The sequence below is a fragment of the Osmia bicornis genome, chromosome 10, assembly GCF_907164935.1.
Source record: "Osmia bicornis bicornis chromosome 10, iOsmBic2.1, whole genome shotgun sequence".
NCBI lineage: Eukaryota > Metazoa > Arthropoda > Insecta > Hymenoptera > Megachilidae > Osmia > Osmia bicornis.
Genome location: NC_060225.1, coordinates 6,143,142 through 6,169,793, shown reverse-complemented (window position 1 = coordinate 6,169,793; position 26,652 = coordinate 6,143,142). Strand labels below are relative to the sequence as shown.

General features: G+C 46.8%; 1 protein-coding gene across 14 annotated transcripts in view; it reads right to left on the bottom strand.

The window, feature by feature from the left end:
• Positions 1 to 129: 129 nt before the first annotated feature.
• Positions 130 to 26,652, bottom strand: part of LOC114871227 (ephrin type-B receptor 1-B) — an 82,517-nt gene continuing 55,994 nt past the window's right edge. Inside the window, exons 4-16 of one of the 14 annotated variants that reach the window (XM_029176866.2) lie at positions 16,203 to 16,488; positions 15,570 to 16,106; positions 15,334 to 15,494; positions 14,996 to 15,260; positions 14,474 to 14,662; positions 14,274 to 14,385; positions 14,061 to 14,131; positions 13,470 to 13,487; positions 12,811 to 12,876; positions 11,583 to 11,759; positions 10,976 to 11,445; positions 10,490 to 10,848; positions 130 to 4,452 (exon numbers count right to left, since the gene is read on the bottom strand). In XM_029176866.2, the coding sequence (XP_029032699.1) occupies positions 4,188 to 4,452; positions 10,490 to 10,848; positions 10,976 to 11,445; positions 11,583 to 11,759; positions 12,811 to 12,876; positions 13,470 to 13,487; positions 14,061 to 14,131; positions 14,274 to 14,385; positions 14,474 to 14,662; positions 14,996 to 15,260; positions 15,334 to 15,494; positions 15,570 to 16,106; positions 16,203 to 16,488 (2,976 nt within the window). In that variant the 3' untranslated portion in view covers positions 130 to 4,187. Of the gene's footprint in view, positions 4,453 to 6,326; positions 8,269 to 10,489; positions 10,849 to 10,975; positions 11,446 to 11,582; positions 11,760 to 12,810; positions 12,877 to 13,469; positions 13,488 to 14,060; positions 14,132 to 14,273; positions 14,386 to 14,473; positions 14,663 to 14,995; positions 15,261 to 15,333; positions 15,495 to 15,569; positions 16,107 to 16,202; positions 16,489 to 26,652 lie in introns of those variants that run through there. The other 13 variants (XM_029176871.2, XM_029176864.2, XM_029176865.2 and 10 more) reach the window with 13 other exon arrangements.

The window sequence follows — 26,652 nt, the reverse complement described above, 5'->3', positions numbered from 1 at the left end:
GAAACTTTGCGCAATTTTAAATTATCTTACTCGAGGCGCAACAGTGAAAATTGATGATAAAGTTTCTAAATAAATACGAGGTAAAATGATAGAGGTATTTTTACATCGTATAAGGTATATTATTTATTATATCTTATTTACATTCAACATCGTCTTGACAACACCATAGGAAAAATGTTTTTAGACACATTCCAAAATCTGTTGACATCAACTCTCTTATTGCATCTGTTGCGCTTTGTCGCTTTGTTTTATACAATGAATCGAGGACACACGGTGGCGATTCGTTGAACCAATTCTATAAAAACTCAGTTCGACGAGTATACATAAATTATGATGCGTGTACGTGATAGTAGATGAGCTATTTATAATATATACGGGACGGTACCTGTGTGCTTTGTCATCTCGCGAATTTCATATATGCTTTTCTTTCTTTTTTTTAATTCATTTTGTTTCTTTGCTTTTCGTTTTCGAAGCAGGTACTTTGACAAAGTTCGCTGTAAACAGACTGACAGAAAAGAAGAATGATTTGTGTAAAAACAAAATTAAAAAAAATTTAAAAAAAAAACGGCAGAGAAATTGAACGTGTGCACGTAGGTCGTTTATAAAAAAACGCTTAACTAATCGATAACATAGCTGCTTAGAGACTCGACGATCGTATCTATGATGTTGCGTTACGGCATTTCTTTTCTTTCCTTAGTCTCTTCTTTTTTTACACGGCGGCAGTATTTCTGGAAACTCTAAGGTTAAAGAAAACAATGCACATATCTTTTTTCCTTCCTTTCTCTCGTCCCCTTTTGCACAATTCTAACAAGGTGAATAGATAATCTACCACAATTAGAACGTTCTTTTTAATTTAGTCAGATCTCTAAACAATAAATAAGACTTTGTTTGCTTTTAATAAATAGTAATACAGAAGTGTTAATCGAATACAGGTATAAAAGTGAAGGAATGATTCGAGGAGGTACCTCGATAGAAAGAATAATGATTATTAAAAATAAAAATTAAAGAGGAGGAAAAAGAGAAAGAGATAGACAGAGAGAGAGAGAGAGAGAGAGAGAAAGATAGAAAGAGAAGAGAAATGTAATTGACGATATAAAAATACATAGTTAAGGAAAAAGGAAGACGACAGGAGGAGAAGCAGTCAACCGATGTCTGTTCGCGCGAATCGAGAAGAATTTTCATTCGATTAAGATATTTTCCTATCGTTGTTCCTTTTTTCTCGGTATTCTCGTTTCTCGGATCCCCGTCTCTTAATAAAATAAAAAGCATGGAAACAGAAGGGAAGAGACAGTGTTTCGTATGTGTGAAAAAGAGAAAGAGAGAGAACGAAAATACGTGGACATGAAGTACGATCGAAAGCTTTGAAAGTGTAAGCTGATTAGAAGTTAGAGGATGATAGGCATCGATTGGGAAAAGAGGAAAAAGGAAACAGAGGCGATTATTCGGGATAAAGAGGGTCGCCTTTAGCTGGCAGAACTCGAAAGACTAAAATGGAATCGAAAAATGTTTCTAATAAGATATCCTTTACGCTCTAACTAATTATCATCTGCTCGTTTCGTGTCTACGATCGTGTAATATCGATAGAGATCTATGAAATCTAAATATTATTTTGCTGAAACTATCGACATTCTCAAAACTTCAGGTCGCACTCGCAGGTTCGTCGCTAGACACAAACAGTTACAGCTGAAAGTTCCTGAAAAACTCTTATTCTTCTTCTTCTTTTTTTAAATCTTTTGTTCTCTTGCGGAGTCCCGGCCGAAGTCTGTCCGGTCGATCGCGGGAAATTAGAATTATAGTGCGACAATGCTGCTCTCTCTCCTCTCTTCTCATACACGCAAACATACTCTCTCATTCTTTCTCTTTCTCGCTGACTCGCATTCGATCTCTCTCGATATCTTGGCGTTCGGTTGGGACTCCACGCGAGTTCGTCGCTCCTTACGCTTTACCTTATTTCTCATTAACCTTTAATACGAACATTTAGGAAGATAGTTTTACGCTATCGATAATTAATATTTTCTGAAATTTGTTAACATTCTCTATATAAAAATCTGCATTTGCATGTATTCACTTATTGCTTCTTAAATCGTCGCCATTTTCAGTAGCTTCCGGTCTCTTTCTCCCCTAACAGAGCACTTTACGTTCGCGACGCAACCTTCCAGCCCCTCCGGTCACGAAACGCTGCGCTTCGAACGAAAGCCCCCACCTCCAGGACCTTCCTTTACATTTTTCGAACGCAAAAGGAACGACCTCCGAGGGAGGATCTCCTAATTGGCAGGCTCGTCGTACCGATCGATCGATCGAGGGTGATCAACGTTCCCTTCGTTCGCACCTTCTCCTCTCGTCTATCGGAACGTCGACCTTACCAACTGTATTCATAGCGTAATTCGTTAAATTAAGAATAAAAATTTCCCGTGGCTCGCCCGAGGTGCTTGGAAGCGTTCGAGTTGTCCGTCGATCATCGATTTCAAAGGTTCGGCCCTGTCGCGGTCAACGGGCCCTTTCCCTCCCCGATTTCAGTCTGCCTGGGAAAGCAGTCTTTGCGATCAGCGAACGTGGATGTGTAAACGAGATACAGACCATCCATCCGAACGAAACGAGTCTTCTTCCTTCCCTCAAACGAACCTAAACGTCGTCGTTGCTACACTCGCGGTACACGCTGTCTTTGCGGACGTCGCAAACTGTTCGAAAAGATACTCGATCGTTTCGAAACAGCCGTCAGAGTTTCGTTTAGCTCGTCGAGAAATTGTATCGATACGCTGGTCGCGCGTTCGAACACCCTTCCTCGCTTCGTTCGTTTCCCATTTGTCCTAAATACGCCTTGATATGTTTTACGTTACGTCGAGGGGCAACGCACGCGTTCGACGATTTCCTCGAAACCCTATTTTCTTCGCCTCACAAATTATCCACGATACAATAATCGCGATCGACGTTCGCACCATCCTAATTTCCCTCTCACGCAAACATTTCCCCTCGTTCACGCACACGTTTTCACCCTTCCCTTCGCATTATTGGCACATATTCCTGCTTCTTTATTCGTCCTTTTTTCCTTCGTTTAATCAACAGGTACCTATACTTTATTTTCTCTCTTTCTCTTATCAGTTTAATCGTGGTATATGTATACTCTAAGTTGGTAATTTCGATCGATTTCGCGCTATCGTTTCCTCGCAAAAGCCGGATCAAATTGTAACGGTGTGGGTTCCTCTGTGGCTGTGTATCTGTATCACAATCGCGTATATCAATCGTAGTTGTACATCGACTAAGCGTTATCAACAAGAACTACAAAATATTCGCTGTACGGGACGTAAAATACGGCATTAGGCTCGTTATCGGAGACTTTTCGTTTTCATCCGCTTCTCTGTTGCTCCTTCTTTCGTTCGAGTCGCTTACAAGTATTTCTCACAGGGGTTTGCGACGTTCTTTGAACAGAGTAGAGAAGCGAGACGCGTTAGGCTTTGAGAATAACTTTAGGCCGTCTATTTGTTCGCGCAATGATCTGTACCGTGAACACGTATGAAACTGTGTACGCGTGTTTGAATTAGTGAGCATATCGCGGAGAACAAGTTAGGAACGCTGCGATATTAGACTGATCTCGGTGTCAGTTTCGAGTGAAAACACAAGATGGTGTGTATATGTACGTGTGAGCAACGATTCAGTGCATGAACAGTCTCGACGGTGAGCAGGATTCGCGTTGGACTTCGTATTATCCATACTTTCGTACGTGTTAATTTAACGGCAGTGATTATACAATGGCAGTTCCATTTCTCTCGACGCGCCGACGTTCCGGACATTTCGCGAAGAAGATACGCGTTAATTTTCGCTAGGCCGCGTTCGGGTGGATCGTCGTCAGGCGCGGCAGGTTCGTCGTGTCGGAATCGATGGGGGGATGGGAAAGGCAGAATTCGAGGAGAGCACGATTGTCGCGCTGGAATGTTTTACGATACGCGTGTAGCTTTCCCGTTTCCTCGAGGCTGAGATCGCCGATGGGCGACGCGGTACTCGAGCTGAAGACGCGTACATTTCGTGCGAAAAACGGCTGGTCGTCCTGACTAGGATGCCGCTAGGATCCTAGCGTCCCTCGAACGAACGCGATCGGACGTATCGAATCCCGGCGTCGATCGCAATAGATCAAAGCTAGCTTTTTCGCGTGAAACAAGTATGTCGTTAATGATTCGCAGAGAGCGCGCGAATTAAACGAGAAATCCCTGCGACGTGGCGGACATTTGCGCTCGTAGCGCGGTCACGCTGTTCATGATCTTCTTCTGGTGTCCAACAAGCGTCACCCCGAGTGCCGTCAGCTCTTGAACGGTCACCCGCGCGGCTGCCTCCAAGGTGGTCACACCGGACCTTTCAAAGTTTTCCGCGTACCGTGACATCTTGATGGAGTTGAGCCATTCGCTGACCGAGGTCAGCTGAGTCAAGTCCACCGCGTCCGGCGCCAGTGGATTGGTGCCCCTGTTGAAAATTTAACGTTACATTAGATTTTGAATTCAAGTTAATTTACTCCTTTTACGAGGGGGTAGATTAGAAAGGGACGAAGAGAAGTACGCTACCGCGAAATCGTGGGGAGCCGATCGTTGAAAAGGGAACTACAGATCGTCGCGTCGATCGAACATCTAAGGAGAACGAAAGGAACGCAAACGCTTCGATACGTCCAAGATTGAACGTGTCCTCTCTACGTTCAAAGCACGAAGCGCTTTCGTGTCTTTCGTGGTTCAAAGATTGCAGAGAGAGAGGGTGGTTTCAAGTTCATTTTGGATTCTATTAGAGAAGTACGTCTAGCGAAAGGGGGGAAATCAGTCGCTTCGACGGTCGCTCTTCCCTCTGATCATCGATGCGACTGGACTCGTACACTGGTCCTGGATCAATGGTACACGAACAACAGCTATCTATCAAGATACGTGTACAAACGTTGTAATGTATTTACAGAAATGTTCGTTGGCTGGTAAAATGATAAAACACACATGGATATTCTCGTATAATATTCCGCTCGTAGAAAGTCCTGGGAATTCGTCGAAAAGTCGGACGATAAAATCTACAATCGCGTTCTTTACACTCACACGGAGAACTACACTGCATACACTGCAATTTTTATAAAATTTAAGTTATTCAAAATAGAATATAGAATTTTAGTTTAGAATTGTATAGAATATTAGTTATTCAAAAAGAGACAAATTATCATTTAAAAAAAATGTTGGGAACCAAGGATTTAAACCGTGGATCTCTAGATTGCGAGTTGTATGTGTGAGTTTGTCATACTTCAGAATGTAAGGAGTAACTAACTGTAATTGTTAATATCTTTTAAACAATTAGCCGTCTGCCCCCAAAAGGGACTATAGACATGTTCAGCTCGACGAGCTCTACAAGTTGGCAAAGTTTCATTAATAAGTGAGTGTAACACTTGGGTAGTTCCCCTTGTCAGAGGACGTTGTACGAGCAGATATAAAGTTGAAAGTAAAACGGGTAGCTGGTTCGGGTGAGCCACAGTGTCGGGCACCGACAGTTCACTACTATATAATTTCTAGGAGAATTTACACGGTTCTTATTCGCTTACGGAATATACACATATTTATACGGGTATTTACGGGTGTATACGATGTATAAAACGGATCTTAGCTTAAAGAGGGATACGGTAATGTATCTTTATGTACACTTTCAGGCTCGATTAATTTCCACAATTCCGCCTGAAGCCCTTTATGGTCCAATTGTGACGAGCGAACAAAAGGAAATATGATTTAACAGCAACGCGTACCGAGATGCCGCAGGCGAGATCGTAAAAATTCGAACCTTTTTTTGGATCGTTGCTAGTATTGGTGATCGATGGTGATGACGGTGAAGAGTTGCTAATGAGAATAAAACGAAAAAATTACTAATGACGGTATGATCGTGTCGACGATTCGGGTAGAGTTCGGCTGGATGTGTTACGTTGAAATTGTGAATGGATACTGGTGCGTATGAAGCAAGCAGTGCGATACGAACTAAGAGGATAAATACAAGCAGAGCAAATGCTGTCTACATGGCAGCAATACTCGTGGTGATTCCAACGAAACGACCGGAGCAAGAAGGCAAATCGAATCGTTCCGACTGATTTCTTTTTTTCGTTCCTTTGACTCGTAGGAGAAAAAACTCGCAGGACCTGGATTCTGATGCCTTATTACTCCTCGCTCGTATCGTATATTTGGTTTACTTTTGGTCGACTGATAGTTGTTCTTGATTTGTTACCTTTTCCTTAAATGCACGTTGGAGGATGTCGACGAGGCGGGTGGGGGTGGGGGCGGAGCACCCCTTTCTCTGATTCTGACAATTGTTAGCATTTGTTAGTGCGATGGAGATCACACACTCGAACGTGTGCTTGGGTGTTTCTGTGTGTACGTTTGTAGTGTGTGTGTGTCTGTTCGTGTGTCGCTTCTTTTAATTGATCTCGAGTACTCGCGTAATCAGCTCGCATCGATTCGATTTTCGCGAGGGTAACGTATCTAACAATAAGCTGATTGTCCGTTTTGATTTTTCGTCTCTGTTTCTCTCTCTCTTTTATTTTTCCTACCTTCCTCTTGGATCGATTGAAAAAGAATAAGGAAAAACCCGAAGCCCTCGTAACTTCGATCGATCATTTTTCCTACAATGGTGTGTCGCGACGTTATCTCGCGTATGCTCGATTTTCCGAAAGATTCTACGTGAAAAACGTATACTCGCGCGATGTGTCGTCGCGGTCGATTGCACGGCGTGGAAACGGCCTGTTGCACGGTTTTTCCTGTACGGTTATCCGATTTTTCCTTGCGTTCAAGTAGAAAAATACTATTCTAATATTCTGGTCGAACGATCGCTCATATCGTGTTACATGCTAATAAGTCTTTGCACAGTTTCGTCGCGGTAAAGTCGATCACGTCGTGAAATATTATCGTCGTAAATATATATATAACTATACAAACTGTACTTGTATAAATATCTATACATTTACGTAAACACTTGCGAAATGCGTCTGTATTACGTATATGAAGAATTAGAAAAAACATCTGAAAGACTATGACAACGCGTGTTGCGATTATTAAAAACCCTTTACTGCCCTAAGCTCCGAGCTCAAGTCCATCATTTTTATCCTATAATTGCTATTCGTTGGTTCGATTTATCCTCTATAAATTCTCGTTATCTCTACGAAAAAACAGCAGGGTACATATATTATTTATGTATGTATATATATATTATATGTACGTATATATATATGCTCTCTTAAAATTTTCCATTTATGTAAATCCTTCTAACTAGAACGATAAATATTTTTCTAAACGATTTCCACGTGGCAGTTAAAAATCGATAAAATCTACCGCGCCTGGCGTTCGATCGAACATCACGATAAAAAGCTTCTCTGCTTTCGATATAAATGGAAATCGAGAAAACATCTTTCCTACTTATTCGACGACTAATTCGCTACCGTTTTTACGCACATCTAAGACATTTTCAACGGAATTCGATTGCCTAAAACAACTTGACTCGACTCGCGATTCTCTAGAGAAACGCGCAAAAACGATCTACCCGATTTTTCCAACTAAAAGAGAAGAGCGTTCCCGCGAAATTTCCATCTACTTTCTCGATTAATCTACGTCGAACCAAAGCCACGCGAGGATTCGTTCGAAACCCGTCGATCCAATTCAAAAGTTTCACTTTTGCTTTTGAGAATATAACAAATACGTATTTCTGCAGTCTTTGGTTTCGTCTCGGACGAAACGACACTCGCGTGGTCTTGGAACGAGGATGCTAGGAGGAAAACGTTGGAAGCAAAGGGACTTTTGATTATCGTTAGCTCGTCGTAACGAACCGATTCAGTCGACGCTTTAAAGGTTGATCGTTTGACGATTTACAAAAGAAAGGATTAATTGTAAAACGGTTGCTTTTCGCCCTTGCGACGTTTTCCCCGTTAGAGCAATAATTGCAAGCACGAAGAACGCTCGTCTCGATAATAAGTCTAATGGTACGAAGGAGAGAAAAACGCGTGTGTCTTTTCGTTAACCGAAGTGCGTGAATGGGACCCAATTGGGGTAGGTGAGCGGTGGCTGTTGTGGCAATGCGTGTGTCGCTGCGTGTGTGTGATAGTGTAAGCTACGGCCGGCTCCTGGTGGCATTACTGGAACGGCAATCGTCGACTGGGCTTGATGGCCAACTACGTCTACGAACGGGCCGGTTGCCGCGGCTGGAATGGTTGCGGCCGCTGCCACGGCCTGTGCGGCAGCCGCGTGGCTTGTGACATAGTACGGATTGTGTGCAGGTGGCCTCACGCTGTTCTTATTGTTGTTGTTGTAGTTGTAGTTGTACGGTTGTAGAGTTGTAGTTGGTGGTAGATGGTAGTTGTCGCAGTTGCGTTGGGTTGCAGTTCGTAGTCGGGTACCAAAGACACCACAAAACCAAAACCACAAAGAATTAGCCCAGAAAAAAAGGACGTTGTCGATAGGAGAAACTGAAAATCGTTGACGGAACAAGGAAGAGAGACGGCGATGTAGATCGATTAATCGGCATCGAACGGGTCGAAAGGAAGCAGGTGTTCGTCGTCCTCGTCGTCGATGCTCGATGGATCGATCCCTGAGAGCGGGAAAGAGAAAAAAAAAAGGAAAGGCGACCTATCGGCTCCGGTGACCTGTTCCGTTTCACCGAAAACGCTTTGATCAAGGCTGCGTCTGAAACGGTGAAACAGTACACGGTCTATCCGTGTGAAATCGATCGATAATCGATCGGTCCCGTGACGCGATCCCTTCGATTCGCCTCGATTTCGAATTCCCGTTACGATTCGCTTTTTCTTCCGCTTCTTCATTTTCTTTTTTTTTTCTCTCTCTTCTTCGATCGACAGAAAATTGTGATGGTTCTTTTTCTTGAGCGCGTCTTTCCTGGATTCTCTTATTCTTCATTAACGATCGGCAAACGATAAAGTGGAACGAGGGGACGTTCGTTCGATTCTCGATTATCGTTCGATCTCGCCTTTGTACGCCTTTTTTCTTGCGTTTCCTGGATAGAAATAAGTGGAAAGGAGAAGAAAAAGAAGAGGAGGGTTTAAAGGCTGTTGGAGGATTACAGAAACGATAAGCGCTAAAGCGATAAAAGCTCAGTGAAAAGCCACCGCAGTACGATGCGCACTTTTCGCCGTTCTCTTGAAACACGCGAACGAAAAAATTGAAACGCGGCAATGATCGCGCACAGACTTTCGTCCATAAATTAATTTTCCTCCCAACAAGCAGACGGAAAGAGAAACGGTGGCTAGCGTCGTTAGATCGTTTTGCATGTTCCAAAGGGAAACTAAGCAGTATTCATGAATTAATTAACAGCGGACGGATCACGCGTGCAAAGCTATTCAGTTATCGTTGAGAACTTTTCTCGCGACGTTTTCTCGCGCCTCGTATCACAGAGAATCCCCCATAACGCGATTGCACCTCGAGATTCGTCGAAAATGTGTGCTGTAAACAAGAAAAATCCAACAGAAATGAGTTCGTATCGCGGACCTTTTCTCTTTTTACTTTGTTCCTCGCGTTTCGCGATTAACGAGATCTCGCGTTCATCCGTCTGTTTTTCTTTTTTCTTTTTTTTTCATTTTAAGTCGTTGAATTTCGAAGAGAACGAGAAGCGAGGAAGCGGATGCGCTGTACAAATTAATTTTGACAACTTTGCGCTACGGGAAACGTAAATAATCAAAGATGAAAAAAAAAAATTAAATAAAGAAATGAAGTAAAACAAAAAAAAAAAAAATATAGTAGTGATTAAACCAATGGTACAGCTTGAAAACAGAAAAATGTTATGTGTCACGAAATGAAAGGTGCGAGAAAGATCATCAGTCCAAGTACTACATTATATGCCCGTTTCCAGTAATGCCAATCAGGTCGGGGTATCAACGATGCCTCTCGGCTACAGACGTGCATACGAATCTCTCCGTCGAGTAGGCGCGCACACACACACACACACACACGTTCCTGATTATTCCTGGACTGCCAAAATTCATCGTGTGTGCGTAAACATCCTATTTTATGAATGAGCAGCAACATCAAAGCCCAGGCTAACAGCGTACGTAGATAGCGCAGAGCGTGTGAGCTTCTTTTAGTATTCAGCGAGAGAACGGAAAATAAACCTTTGGCTGTCGAGAGAAATTAATTTATGGACACGAAGTGTGATTCGCGTGGCATGCGACATGATTCGTGTTAAGAGAGATGATGAACGAACGAACGAACGAACGATTCGGTGATAATACTGCAAATGATTTCCTTTATCGTTTATCGTTTATCGTTTATCGTGTTCTACGTTCACCGAATCGTTCGTACGATGAAGGCAACGACATCGTAGGTTTCCTCTATTCGTACTACGTTAGATCGGAACAGAAACCTTAACGGTAATTGTTCCGCGAGGAAAATTCTTATCTCGATAACGTATCGGACACGAACGATTCGAAGAACGGTTGTAGCACGCGAACGACACGCGCGGAGTCGCGGCTCGGATAGATTTTTCCCGTACGAAGGTTTACCTGTTCTGCGCGATTTTCCTCAGCGTGTCCGGGCTTCGTATAAGCTTGTCCAACGTCTGAGTTAGATTGGCGAAGGTTGGACGATGGGTTCGTTCCTTTTGCCAGCAATCGAGCATCAGTTGATAAATCGCCTCCGGACAGTCCATCGGCGCCGGAAGCCTGTATCCCTTCTCGATCGACTTTATCACATCCTGATTAGACCAGTTCCAGTACGGCCTTTCGCCGTAAGACATCACCTCCCAGCAGACGATGCCCATGCTCCAAACGTCCGAGGCGCTGGTGAATTTTCGGAACGCTATCGCTTCCGGAGCTGTCCATCGTACCGGGATCTTTCCACCCTTTTTGCCGGAGTAAACACTCTTTCAAGATTCAAGTATTTGAAAGTCTAGGTTCGATCGACGAGACCGAGTCTCGTCTCGTCAACGTACGTTAAAATAATAATCAAACGACGAAAATGAAAAATTCGATGATAAATCGCTTACTTACCCTGGTCGTGTACGCTCCCTCGGTAGCGCTTTCGATTTCTCTGCTGAGGCCAAAGTCGGCGATCTTGCAGACCAGGGTGGCGTTCACCAACACGTTCCTCGCCGCTAGATCCCGGTGCACGTAGTTCATTTCAGCGAGATATTGCATACCGCTCGCGATACCGCGAAGCATGCCTACAAGCTGAAGCACCTGGAACTTGCCGTCGTTCGCTCGCAGGAACGTGTCCAGGCTACCGTTCTCCATGAATTCCGTGATTATCATCACCGGATTGCTCTTGGTCACGACACCTTGCAGGAATATCACGTTCGGGTGCTCGAACTGGCCCATGATCGAGGCCTCGGTTAGAAAATCGTTGCGTGCCTTATCCGCGGAACCTGGTTTCAGCGTCTTGATCGCCACGTCGATCTCCGTTCGACCGTCGGGCGGCAATTTCAATTTTCCACGACAAACGTCGCCAAACTCTCCGCCACCTGTTGATCAACCATATTCAAGGAAAGGAAAAACGACGGAACGAGAGAGAAAAGCGAGGAGAAGTGTAAACTCGAGAGACGGCCTAAGACCTAACAGATAGAGAGAGTGCGAGTATGTGTACCAAAAGGATGTTTACCTATGATGGCTTCTATCGTGATGTATCCCGCGTCGATCTCTCGAGCAAACTCACGCACAGCTTGATTCGGATCCTCGTAGGTGTGAGGATCGACGTAGCTCCTTGCGCCTCCACCGCCAGCACCTCCGGCACTCGCCGCCGCGACACCCACTGCAGGCGTGAACAGCGGCGTGGTCACTGCAACGTCACCAAAACAGAGTTCATTATATTAACACGAGGGCCGGTGTGTTAAATTTTGACGGAATATCTCGGAGCGTTAGAATAACGTGATTCATTCGCTCCGTGCCTGTCAACCGTTTCATCCCGTGAAAACACTCACACACCCTTCCTCTTTAAACGAGAGACTTGGAACACGTTCAAGATAGAATACAATAAAACACAATTATTTCATAATTTTGAATACTTTCAAACAAGAACGTTGAAATCTATCGTTGGGTTACTTTAACTATTTCTTATATTAAAAACAAAACGTTCAAAACTAACGACAAAAAGAAAATAACAAAATGGAATGATTTGTAACTTCGTTTAATGATTAAAGAAAAAACAAAAAAATTAAAATAAACGAGATAAACAAACAAAAGATCGCGTATAACTAATCATCATGCTAGCGTAGAAATTCTCGCATGCCTAATACGTAAAATGATCTCAATTACGATGCATCAGATTGAATGGCGTTCGTTAGTCATAATGTACGCGCAGTGCAGAGGATGCTTCGGTCAAATCGAATTACTTCGTCGCCCGTTAATTCACATCCGCAAATGCATCTGCGACTCCGCGTCGCGTCCTGCTAGTATCGTACTCTCTAAGCGAAGTTAATTCGATTTTCCACCGAAACATCCAATTTATTTCACGCGGCTCCACGATCGAAGAGATTTCGACGACTGGCTGAAAAGAAGAACGATGCAAGAGACAGGAGAACAAACGATGCAAACGATACACACGCTCTGAAAGTGAAGAAAGGAATTTTCATGCTTCTCTCGTGCTTTTCGTCTACCTAGTTGTTACGATAGAATGAAAGTGAGAAAGAAAGTGAGAGAGAAAATAAAGAGGAAAGAACGGATCGTGGTGAAAAAGATAATAGAAAAAAAAAGGATAATGTGTCGTGTGAGAGTATGAACGAGTACAGAGTTCGGTCGATCGACAACGTAGTATACACGCGTTGCACAGCTTCCACCGGAACGAATAATTTCGAACGAGCTTCATTGATTGGGACTGATTAAGGACTTACGCGAGGACTTGCTCTTGTTGTTGGTGTGGGTTGTCACAATCGGTGAACTGTCCATTTTGCAGTGCACTGTGAACAACACAACAACCAACACGCTAATTGACAAACAGCAAACAAAAAAAAGGAAACGGTGAGTGTTCGATGATGAGTTTAATGAGTCGAAGCGTTAAGAGAATAGGCTCGTGAGAAAATAATTTTAAAAAATGAATATAGAGCGACGCAGGAAACGCGTTCGACTCGTTTCCTCGATGTTCGGCGAACGGTTTCATTTCGTGTATGGATAAAAAAAAAAGATGAAATAAAATAAAATGAAATAAACGTAAAACGACACAGGGAAGATCGAACGAGTAAACTGCCAACGACAACAACAATCTAACAATAGGCATGCATATAACGTGGAAACACAGTAACGACGCAAGCATAAAGCACGTACACGCATGTCTTTCGAGTAGTATCGTGCACGCGTGAATGTATTATGTATATATTTGTTTCGACAGAGATACACGCGAGTGACGTGGAAAGACGTTGCGTGTTTGTGCGTGAAAAATTTTTGTCACGCTATGCGTCAAAGAGATGCATGTACAGGGGGTGCAAAAAGTAACTACGCAAAACCGAGTTCCTAGAAAAAAAAAAAAAAACTTGAGGTGTTGGAGAAGACTTACTGTAGGTCACAACTAGTCCTGTAGTAGCAGGCGATTGTGTACATTGTTTCATTGGGTTTTTTCATGGATTTTTCATGGAGGCAGGTTCGATAGATTAGGGGAATCGCACATGAAAAGAAAGAATCGAAAGAATTCGGTTAGAACAATGGCAGTTGGGCTACGGGCCGGATCGGTATTGAATTTTTCATCGAAAACGATCGTCTCTCATTTTCTTAATCGTTTCCTGGTCGAGTCGATCGAGACAATGATAACTTTCATTTACCACGTTTCTTTGTTCTTTCGTCCTACAATGTCTTTGAACAAACCACATTTTCAATAATCTTTCTTTCGACAACGAGAAAAGACTTCTAAAGTACTGGGTGTTTAGCGACAAGACATTATCACGGGGTACTGTATACGTGAGAAAGGCGGGGGTCGATACTTGCTGGGTCTAACGGGGTTGGTGATTTCAAAATATTAGTCACAAGACACGAGGGCGTAGTGAGACAACTATGAGAGTGACAGGGGGTAGTAGCGATAATAAATTTATAAAGAAATTAAAAAATAAAAAAAAAAAGAAGAAACGAGCCTGTTGGCATCGGGCACACGTACCTTCACCGTTTCTATACTCCAATGTGTCGCAGTCACTCGGCTGTTTCTTGTTGCATTCGTCCGAGGCCCTGCTGCATCGAAATCGTATCACATCAATCGAATGAAATAGATGGTTGAAATGAAAATTTTAATAAACGTTTCACAGTCTGCTAATAAATCTGATATCGCTATTAATTCCTTCTACGAATTGAACGCTAAGAGCGATTCGTTTACCTTCTAAGTATCAATACGGTCATGATGATGATGATCACCAGAAGAACAACCACGGCTACGATAGCTCCAGCGATGATTCTTACTTGCATATTGTCATCCTCTCCGACGTAATCTGTAACGATAACCCAGGATCTCCTTGAAACATCGTAAGCGATAGGAATTTCAAAGAGGACCGTGCCGAAGGAAAATCTGACGATTACCTAGACCCATAGCGTGCGGTGTCTTTTTATACACCACCGGCGTGTATTCGCCCCAGCCGCGCGTCGTTTTCGCTCGCACTTGTATCGCATAATCCGTCGAAGGTTTTAGCCCTTTAAAGGTGGCGGATAAATCCGACGTTTGGATGACCGTGGCGTTGGTAGCGTCGTCGTAGCGCGGATAACATCTCACTGGAAAGAAACGAAACGAAACGAGTGGTCGTAAAGATTATTGTCGAAAATGAGCCTTGCTTATACCGGCGGTGTTAAAGGGCGCAAATTGCGCTAAAAATAAATCCACACTCCAGCAGCCACCATCAGCCAGGTGGCGCGGGGTCGGTAAAATTCCACTCATGGGCTGACCAATCATCGTAAGGGTACGGAAGACCCAACACTTGACTCATTGTCTAAGGACGAACAAGCTAACCTGAGTGGGTTAGCGACTACACCCACCAGGCGCTTAGCGCCCATAAGTGGTCGTAAAGAGGAAGAAAGGATATCGTAGCAATCGAGCGGAATCCTCACCTTCGTATCTTTCGACGAGATCGCTGTCCCCGCCAACTTCGGTTACAGGAGCGTCCCAGCTGATGCTCAATTCGGAGCTCTTCACGCTCGTGATCCTGACGTTGCTGACCAAACTAGGCACGCTTGCTTCGGTGGTGACCGTGATGTCCACGTACTCGGATTTCCCAGCCAATGCCGACACTCCGTTCTCGGCGAACACTTGGAAACGATAGGTGGTCACCGCGTTTAGGCCCGTTATCGTGATCTTCGTATCGTTGAAGACCTCCTGCGGACAACGTCGAAGGATTTAGCTTCCGCTTATAATCTCGGTGAAAAGGAAACCGTGGAAAGGAACTTACGGTGTTCGGAATGTATTTTACACCCGTGCTACAAGCGTCGCAAACCACCCTGTAAGTGGTGTCCGTTCTACCACCGAGCATATGAGGCGCGTTCCAAGACAAAATCACGGTAGATTGGTCGACGAAATTCACCGTGAGATTTTGCGGTGCCGATGGTGGTTCTGTGAAATAGAACAGAAACGATTTAGATGTAGAAAGAAATATCTGAAAAATACATCGTCTACTCGATGACTCACGCGTGCAGGGCATCTTTTTCGGGTCCTTGTCGGCTCTGTAATAACCAACGTCGCAACGGCATTCCGTGAATCCGTAATCGGACGATTTGCTGTAAGCCGGGCAGGGTTCGCAGCTGTGCGATCCCGCCTCGTGTTTGAATTTCATGATCGGGCACGCGGTGCATTTTTGTTTCTCCACGTCGGCCTGATATCCAGGTTTGCAGTGGCATCCGCCGTTCGATAGGTACCATTTCCCGTCGCCTTTGCAAAGGTAAGTGGGTTGCTCGATCACCTCCGCGTTGTCGACGCAGGTGCCGATTGTTTGTTCGATCAGCGCGACTTCGCGACCCGTCGGGGTGGCCGGGAAGTGAGCAAAGTTGACGGAAATCTCCGGGCAACTGATGTAGTACACTTTAATGGCCAAGATGGATATGCATGCACCTTGATCGCGGAACGCGAAATACACGCCTTTCTTCGTCACCGGGATCGACTTGACCTCCGTGTTGATCACCACCTCGGCGTTCGTGTTGAATCTTCCCTCACCAGCGGCGATGCGACCTGCGAATCAAACGGGTCATTCGTCTCGAGTTCAAAGGGAGAAGAAAAAGTATGTTTCTGCGAATGGAAAAGCAGGAAGACGTTTGGCAAGCTCACCGATCAACTTGTAACTGTCCGTTTCCCATGGCGGTGGTTCCTTGGTGGCCGCGTCGAACTCGTAGTAAAGGAGACTGAAAGTTTCCTTGCAACTGAGCGCGTTTCCGGGGAACAACGAGCAGTCGCGGGTGGTGAATTTGATTTCTATGTACATGCGGTTCGCCGGTCCCCTCTCGATGAACGGGGTCCACAACCAATTGTTCACGTTGTTGTAAGCCACGTCGCAGACGACGTAACTCCGCCAATTGATGCCCTTGTCGAAGTTCGTGAACGACTCTTCCACCCACTGCAATCAAACCAACAGGGGACGATCTTAATTATCTGCGATGCATTCGCCAACGTTTTTTCTTTTTTAACCTACGCGCACGTTCGAATCAATTCGTGATAAGATAAAACGCGAAGATTAAATAACGCTAGGAAATCGGTTCTCCTTTGAATCTCCTTTCGGCACCCTCGAACCAGCTTTCGCTGTTTGCGTTTGGATTACGCGAGATTCCAGCGAGTCAGCATCTACGAAATCAGCTTTTCTCGAACCCCTCGTCGACGTCGACGTCGGCGTCGCCGGCGTCGCGGGTTCCTTCCAAGCAGTTCTTCCGCTCTACGCTTCAAGGTCTTCCTATTGATTTCAGCCTGCCTTGATGATATTTACAGAAACAACGAAGACGGATTACCGGGCTCTGGGTTTCGAGCTTTCTAAAGAATCCGAGGCCAGACGAGACAAAGAATTCAGGGGGTTTGCCAAACAGATTTATTTTAGCCGGATATTATTCCATTATTCTATCGGTTCCCGTCGCTAGAACGCGAACAGGGCGATGGGAAAAGAATAAGGACGAAAGAGAAGGAAGGAAAGAAAGAGGAGGAGGTTTACGCTGGTCCATGTCCGATCCAAGGAACCACTTGTCCGTCGACGTTGGACGCGGTATCCACCCTGGGCAAATGACGAGGCGGAGAGGCCAGGTCGTCGACTTGCGACAAACAGACCGCAAGGAATTACCGGCGCGCGTTACCATTAGTTTTATTGCCCCCCTCGGCTTGGGCTCGTCCCGAGAGAGACCGCAAAAAGTTCCGACCGAGCAAGAAGGACCCGTCCTCGACGTCCTCCTCGTCCTCGTCGTCCTCCTCGTCGTCATCCTCCTTCTCTTCCTCTTCGTCGACAGACTTCTCTCGTTCCCGGCTATCCTCCTTCTCTTTCGAGGCTGGCGGAGGAAGGACTAGGTAGGTAAGAAGGGGCAAAAAAACGGGCAGATCGAGAAGACCCGGGCTTCTTACTCGGCCAGAAGATTTCCTTGCGGACGTGTTTCCGGCAGGGAGGCCGCAATAAATTCAGCCGTACGGTTACTCGGTAGCACAAAGAGATTATTACGGGGAAAGATGACGGCCGAGCGGAAAGAGGAAAAAACGTTTTCGTTTCGGTAAATGGAGAGAAGAGGAGAAAGAAGAACTCGTCAACGTCCAGCGATCAGAAAAATCGACGCCAGCCAGTCGGCCAGCTCGTCGCCGGGCAACGTTAACGAACGCGTACGAGAATCGTAAGCCAATTGCAATTACGCGCGAAATGAGTCTTCGAGGAGCGTAAGGTCGAGCGACGCGGCGATCCCCTCGGCTTTTCAAGGGACAGAAGGCGTGCGTTAATATCGTCGTGGCGGCGCAAACACTATTAGAGGAAGGAAGAAAACTCCTAGAGATGTTATTTCGACGCCTACGCGGCAGCTTTATCGCCTGGGAAATTGCGTTAGGACGGTAAATTCCACCCCCGCTTTGCTCTTCTCCTACCCTCTTTCATCGTACCGGCACGCCGCTTTCTCTTCGCCGTTTTCGCTTCCATTCTTTCGCCAGAAACTTTCGAGGAAAGGGAAAAAAAGACAGAGCACGTAGAGTCGTTAACGCCGCGGAATTTAATTGAATCCCGCCGGGACGTCCTCTTTTAACGCACCGCGTCAATTTTTCGGCGTGCCGGATTTCCCAGCGGCGCGATTCTCTGCCGTGAAAATGACTCGTCGCTGGTGGATGAACGAAGGTAAAGGGTAGAGAAGGAAAGATGTGTATCGAGGTTCGAGTTACTTTCACTCTGTTCGCGCGATACCGAGATTTTAAATGAAATTAATTACGCCACTTGACGCGTTTCGCGCCTCGACTTCGTTAGCGTGCTGCATGCGAGTTTAGTACCGCCTCTTCGTGTAGAGGGGTTTCCTTTTTTTATTCCGATGCATTTCGCCTTGTGTTTCTCTCGATTAATCACGATCGATCGGTCAACGCGACCCGACGCGGATCTATCAGCCACGTCGACTCGAATCGATCCCGTCTTCGAAATCGCTCGGATAATAAAACGTTCCATCCGGGAATGATCGCGATCCGGGTTAATCGAGAGGCAAATGCGTCGCGTCGCGAATTCAGTCGAAACGCGGCCGCGAAAAAATATTTCCACTCGACGCTTTTAATTGCTCCGTGTGTAATAGCCGTGTGCCACGGCTCTCTGTCCACGACCACGGCAAAAATACCCTGCTACCGCGTCGATCGATGATTATTAGTTCCCCCGGAAATTATGTCGAACCCGAGCGTTTTCGATGGCTGTCGACGCGCCTGCTGCTACTGCTCCTCCTCGACATACCCCCTTTTCAATCGTATCGCCTCCATTCCCGATTATATGGATCAAAAATTCACCTACCACAATACGGTATATATACCGCGAGAAACGTTGACCCGACAGAAAAGCGACTAGAATAAAGAAAAAAAGAAAATTCTCTCGTTCTCGTTCTCCGATGAATAATCAATTTATTACGCGAACGAATTCATCAAAGGGTACGAACACTTCCGGCCACGGCAGCTAGGCTAGTTTCCTCTATTTTCTCTTGGATCAGCCAGGCACCACTAAATAGATACGAACTGCTGCTTTCGAAATAAAGCCAATAAGCTTTGGGAGGAAAAGGAATGTCGGGGAAACGGAGCCCTATGAACGGAGAGAAGGAACGGTACAAGAAGAAGAAGAAGATGAAACGAGAGAAGCTTCCTTCGTCTCTTGTTCTTCTCCTTGTCCCGTGGCTATGTAAGCTATGTGTACTCCGACAACGAAACAGTTACTCTCTCCCTCGTTCAACGTAATATTGCCACCATAATCGCAATTCCGATGGTGTAGCTTCGCGGGTATGGGGTTGAAAAAGGACGGAGGAATATAGAGAGAAAGGGAGATAGAGAAAGGAGGGTTGCAGAGACTCGGTGGGAAGACTTAGGGGGTTGCGTAGGGTGGACGAACTTTCAGTCTGGCAGAGGGGTTTGCGGATCTTAACCCCTTCCCGTGCCATTTAGCTCGACGAAACTCGGGCCCAAGCGGTAGTCGTCAAAGCGCGCTAAACAGACAAGACGCTCGAGAACAGTCGCAATACGTGCCGAAATGTAAAGAGCTTTGATATCTGATATATAGGCATTTTTACGCGTTACCACTGTTGAACTCACAAGTCTGTTCGCGAGTCTGACTCGTGATATTCATGTTTCGCCCGACTATCTGCTCACGAGTCAGACTCGTGATATTCATGTTTGGGCCAAAATCTTCATCACGAGTCAGACTCGTTAAAGTACGGGAAGGGGTTAATATATATTGAGCTCTCCTGGCCGACCACCCCTCGCCGTTGGGGTTGCTTGCAACCGGGCGCACGTAGCTTCTTCCTCGAGCTACGTGCATCACATTCTACCGGCTGTTTCAGGCGAACACGCGCCGCGTCGAGCCGCGAATTACGCGACTAACGGAATCGCGAAAGTTAAATTAACTCGAGGGAAAGTTGGGAACAGCGAGCTTCGATCGATCGCTGCACTTTCCTCGATTTCGCAAACTTCTTTTCAACCTCGAATTGTACAGCCCTTTTGCATGCTTTTCGCTCGATAATCGTTCGAAGGGAAGAAAGAAAATTTTCTTAACAACGTGTTTTTCCTTTTTATTTGGTAGTAACGAACGGTAGAGCTTTGGCACGTAGTCGAAGGAGGGTGGGTTTGAACAAGTGCGCGTACGTGGGTGCAAACGAGCTGACCACCCTTGGCACGATATAAGGGTGGTTACGCCGCGCACCAATCGCAAACTTTACGTAGCCGTTTATTCGGTCACCCTCGTCCCGATACAACGACGCCTCGACTGAGGAAAGTGGGTAGAAACACCATTTAAGGAACGTTTCCACGACTCTGAGGCGTTACCCGAGATTTTTTCTCTCGCTCGGTACAGCGCCGAGGCGAGAATAGGGAGGGAACGGTAGGGTGCGAATTTATTTCTGAATTATTCGTTGGGGGAATCCTGCGTCCGGAATTGGACAAATGGTCGTGCTCCTTTTCGGGGCTGGAGAAACGAGAAGCAATATTCGGCTAGTCCGGTTTTACGATCGCGGGATCAACTTCTGATCGCAAAATTCCTTTACGACTATCGTGAAATAAAAACTCTGAACTGTAAGTTTATCGAAAGAAACATAACCGTCGATTTTTCCTGACGCAAAAGGCACCGATTCGAAGGATACCTGTTCGTTACCAGCGCTATTCGTCGAAGAGAGAATCGGTATATTGGAAACTGGTCGGGAAGGGAATTTACTGGTTGTCTCGCTGTGGGGTGTCGGCGACGAGGACTCGTGTCCATCGATAGCCATCCATCCATAATCAGCCTAAGCGGCGTCGTAATATTTCGAGTTAACTCGGCGTGTCGTCAGTGTCGCGTGTCGAAAGGGCTGAACGCGCCAATGACCGTCGCCCCTGACGAGACGGCGCGGCGCGTCACGCTGTAACGAGGAGGGTTGTTCGCTCACGTGCATTCTTCAAGCTTCGACTTTTCGGCCGACTCTACTCTCTACCTTCTTTTCTGACTTTCCTCGACGAGAGGTCTGTCGATTCTCGAGACGGGAACGTTTGGGAACGCAATTTAACCCTGACGCGTCGGAACCGAGGACGACGTAGACAGACAGGTCAGGCGAATAAAACGAGCGGCGCGGCGCGGCGCGGTGCAACAAGAAGAAAACTCGGCAAGATGCAGCCGAGTTGCACGCTGTTCGGGAGTGTGAATGGAGTCTGGTCCAAAGATACACCGAGCGATATCCCGGTTCTATTTCGAGTCGGCGCGTAAGGGGCGTAGCCGGGCAATGATCGTGAAGCAGACGGTCCGGCACGTCGCTACGTTCGGCTCGTTTCAACGAGCCTCGATCGAACTCCTGGCCGAAATCATCGATTGTATAGTAGATGCAATTTTTCACCCTCGTCAACGACGAACGAATCTTATGCTAATTCGAAAAGGGAGATGAAGAGAAAATTCGTGTCCCGTTGCGTTCGTTTGTTCTCTCTGTCCGTCTGGTTCGCTGAGAGCGAGAAGAGGAGATCGTCGGCTTTATAAAATCGTCACGAATTAGCCCCGAAGGGTCAGGCCGAGGGGGGTTGGCTTTAATATCGAAGGATCTGCTCGGAACCCTCGACGCACGCCCCTGGACCTGTCAGTTTGACGTATCGCAGTCGCGGGAATCCATTATATAGTCAATTACTCGCCGTGACAGGGAACGCGCACACGAACCAGGCATCTGACGCCCTCGAATGCACTCGCTCGCGACATCGATTCTCCTACCGCAATCCACCTCGCGCTTCCATCCGCGCGAAATATCCAACCGACCTACCCTGTGCGCCTCGACCTTTTCTCACGTGTAACTCAAACGATTACGACCATCTTTCGGAACCCTTCGAGGAATTTCGATGGTCCGACTAGCCCTTCGGCTACAAGAACAGGCCATCAGCAGCCTGTACGGGATGCGTTAATTAAAATTCGTCGCTCGAGAGTCCGCCGTAAAATCGACGAAATATCGCGACAGCTTCGAAAAAGGCTGCAACAGTCGAACGATTTTCCCAACAAAGTTGCGCGACAGGTTGCGAGCCGCGAGCGGGACGCTTCCGATCGAAGCTCGGAAGTTTGAACCGGTTAACAGGGCGCGATATTTGGATAACGATCCGGTCCTCGGAATATCCCCTTGGTACACGAGCCGCATAATGGACGTCCAGATGGTACGCGGCAAAACGATCTTCACCTGTCGGCAAACGGCTTTCCAACCGACCATTGTTCCGCTCGCCTCCCTCTTTCGCCTCGCGACCTTTGACGTTCCGAAAAGTTATCCCATCGGCAGTGTATCGAAACGCGACAAGACGAGATTATTAAATTTAAAAAACAATTTCCCGCGTAAGCGACCGCAACTCGACTCGTTGGTAAAATATTTTTCTATCAGCTTAGCCGAAGAACAATGCCGTTTCGTCTTGAAAAGATAACTGAATATAAGCCGTAAAGAAACGCCGCGACCAGGATAGCGAGAATAAAGTTGAACGAAGAAGGTGGAAGTAGCAATTGGGTTTGCAAGTTCGTTTTCCTTCGGGGATGCGGTCTTCGCGATCTCTTCGACGCCTTGCTACCTTTATCGCGCTGATGAAACTGTGTTTATGATAATCCAACAATGGAACAATGCGGGTAACGCAATGGCCCGCGGCTACGCGCTCTCTCACCTAGGAAGAAGTCGAGAAGAGAAAAGGGAGAAGAAGAGGGTCCTCTCTGCTTCGAGTCTGCCGAATCTTAATTAGGAATTTCACGAGGGCACGAGCACCCTGCGCTCTAAGGAAACGGTGTAGGGTACCGGGTAAAAAAAATGTCCTCTCGGCACCCTGTTCGATCGTCGAGGAGATAAGGTTCTTTGGAGATGGCGCGATCGCGAGGGAAGAGAAAGGGTCTCCCTTACCGCCTCCGTTTTCGGTTCTTCTGCTCCGTTCGAAGCACAGTTCAGTTTCCAGCCCGTGGACAGTGGAAATAAAGTTTCGATTAAGAAACAACCGCGTGATTTATCGCGAAACGCGAGGCTCTTAATCGAGGATGGTGGTCTGTAAATTAGAGAACCTCTGTACCTCTTCGTGCTTCGAGGCGCAACTTTATGTTATGGATTCCTCGAGCACCGTTATTCGCTCGCAGCAGTTTCCCGAGGGAGCTGCAATTTCCGTCCTTCTACGGATACGAAAGTTTCAGGAAACTTTTCGACGAGATTAATTTGAAAATTTATCATCGATGCCGGGGAAGCGTTGACCGCGACCGAAATCGTTTCGCGATACGTCTATAAAAATGATCAACAGCGATACTCGACTGCACGGTTCGCTGGTAGAGGCAAGAAATCAACGACCCCTTTTGATCGATGCTTTCGAGGAAAGTTTGCGCGAGGCTTTTTCGAGATTCGAAATCATCTCCTAGCCTCCTTTTGTTCTGTATTTATCCGTCCGTTCGAGTCGATTATCGGCTGGATCTGACGGTACGAAATTCTCGGCGGAGAAGACGCGCGTGGCGCCGATCCGCACCGTCGAGATTTCAACTGGAGGAGCGTACTTTGCCGAGGAACTTTGCAGCAGGGAAAGAGGAAACGCGATCAGCCACTCGTGTCAATAAACAGAGTTCCTTCTAACGACGTGGCCTGGATGACAGATATACGGGCATCTGGAGTGGCGGGATAGAGAAAACGGGAGAGAATGCTGAGCAAAGAGAGAACGAAGAGAAGAAGAAGAAAGAAAGAGAGGGTGTAACGGGCGAGTAAGTAAGAAATGGTGGAAGAAGAACAGAGAGAACGGATTCGCAGGCAACGGCCTGCAGAAGCCCCGAAGGCCGTTCACATGAATACCAGTCTTTCCATTAGTACTCGAACGGAGGAGAGCCCTAGCCGATGCATGATCGATACTCGCAGATCCAATCTCGCTCGGGTCTCGTCCAATCGCGATCGAGGACCACCGCGAGATACAATGTAAGCGAGCTACGCGTTTCACCCCGCGTTGTTTCTTCGAAGCAGCACGATATCCTGGTGCAAAGGGATCTTTCTAGCCGTAATTTCGTTATCGCCATGGCCGATTCGCCGGTCAGAGTGCGTTGCGAACAAAAGGGACGAAGTTTAGGGATGCCGCAAGCTTCTCGTGTGCGAGCGCGAAAATCACTCGACAGCGAGTACCGTCGAGTACGCGAGGGCAAAAAAAAGCACACACACAGAGAATGGAAAAGAAAAAGGAAAAGTACGGAGAGATAGGAAAAGAGGGCAATTACGAGGCGACGAAAGCAGGCCACGGTTTCTCGAAATACCGAGTGGACAGTAGTTTCTACTTTACCGCGGTGGATTCTCGTTCCCGGTTCCGCTCTACCCACTTTCCATCCACCGGCTCTTCTCGGCAGGCACGGAATATTAATGTCCCTCATATTTTATAGAACCACTCGGAGGGCAGGCTCTCCGTGTGCGTGCCGTCCTCCTCCCCCGCTTTATAAAGGACTAAAAATATAGGTATGTACGTAGGGTGTGCGCGAGCTCGGTAGATCCTTATCCGCCGGGACAATGACAAAACGAGCAAAGGTCGAAATACCTAGAGAAGTTAATTCGGTTGTCGGCTCGCAGCTCCTCTTCCTCCTCACCCTCTCCCTTCTTCCCACCCTTTTCCTTCGCTCCCTCTCTTTTTCCCGCTCATCTGTGCCACAGCCTTATCAAGCGGGACTCTTTTCTTTTCTCCCTTATTTTTTTTTTTCTTATTTTTCACCCGATTTCTCTAACCGGGCTGCTTTCCTCGCCGGTGCCGTAGATAATTTTAACGAGCGCCACATTTTTCTCTGGGAAATGACCCCTTTGCGGATTAAAAGGACCCGCTCGAGCGGAGAAAGATGGAGAACGCGGGAGACAGGGGTATTTTCGATCTCTTTTTTTTTAGCGACCACCGACTACTACTCTTCTCTTCTTCTTTTTCCTTCGAACTCGAAACAACGCTTCGCGTCGCGTCGCGTCGCATCGCGTCGTTCCGTAGAACGCATCGAGCCGCTGCGCCGCGGATAAATCACTCTCGCTCGAGAGAAAACAATTTATGAGCAAGCGACGTATGCCGCTTTACTCCGAATCGTAGAATTAATTTCTCCCTCCCTTTCTCTTTCCCTCCGTGTAATCCTGCTGGTTAATGTTCCTCGACTACGAGCAGAGGAACGGACGCGAGTTCGAGAGGCTGCTCTCCCGTGGCGTTTTTATTAATCTTTCCACGTTCCAACAGTGACGCGTGTTTGACCGAATTTTCCGTGCCGCTCCACGAAACGTTTCTCTGCTTCCCTGCATCACGATGAAACGGCTCTGTTCGGATTCCCTGAAAATCTTGGATATCCTCGGAGAAGCCAAGGGGATGTCCTGTCTCTTAACGGGATGCCAATTTCCCGGCTGTCGTTGATTGCGTTCCTCCTGTCTCGTTCGACGCGTATCCACCCTCGAACGAGATGGAACGCGTGCCGGGATTTTCCAAATTGACTTTCGACCCTTGCGTCCCGTTGGATCGTGTTTCGTGTAGTCCGCGTAAACGTTGCTACCCGCGTCTTGTTTCGAGGGAAAACTCGGCGAACTCTTCTTATGAATCATCGAGGTCGGGTTAGAGGTGGGTAGATACGTGGATAGTTAGAAGGGATGGTTCGTCTCGGTGGTGGCGCGAGAGGTCCTTTGAGGAGGGGTTCCGACGTACCGCGGTGCCAATATAACCGGTGGTGGTTGCTCGACCCTTCGACAAATTGGCAATCCTCTCTCACGGGATACGCCGGGGCTCGAGTGTCCTCGATCGTGCTGCCGCGGATCGTTTCTTTTGTGCCAGCATCGTGCCGCTTCGAAATTTACCCGAGACCAGTTTATCGATCATCGACGAGGCTCGAGGTGGCTGTTCGCACCCCGTGCTGCGTGCACGATATCTAAGTACGGCACGAGGGTCGTGAATTTTATTAGAGTTGTTAGATACTTCCGGGTGCGAGCCGGCTCCTAATTCGGAGCGTGTCCTAAAACGATGTCCTGTTTCAAGGTAGTCGAGAGTGCGTGTTCGGTATCAATGAAGCTGGTACTTGAAATTGAATTCAAGTACAATCCCATATCTCCTTTGATACCTTTCAGATACGTAGGGCTCCTTGGTTCTCTGCGCTTTTCAAGAAACTGTCCCTTGAGTTTGATAAACACTTTGCTTTCTTGTTCGCTAGCGATCTCGCGTTGGTGAACGTGTACTTTTATTAAAACTTGATTACCCTCTTGGTAGATGGCAAGTCCGAAGCGGTGCGCTTCTATCCGAAACTCAGGTAGAATTGAATTGCGAGGAGTCTGCAACGGGTTGCTAGTTTCATTCGTTGCGCCCCGGACGTCGGAACTTTTTCGAAGGGTCTGCCGTGCTCCCACGTGACCTCACGGTTGATTTAACCGCTCTTCTCTTTTCTCGCAACCCGCTGTATCCATTTATCCCGCCACCCTTCCTTCTCGTTTTCTTCGCTAGATCGAGGGAAGAACAGGGGTTGAAAAGGGAGAGAGAGGCAGGCGGCACCGGTATTGCACCCATGACGCTCTCTTCTCTTGTTCTCTCCTTCGCGCGATCCCCTTGTCACCGTTTCTCTTTCTTTCGCCCCCGTCTTCCCTACGGGCAACGTGGTCACGTCCTAGTC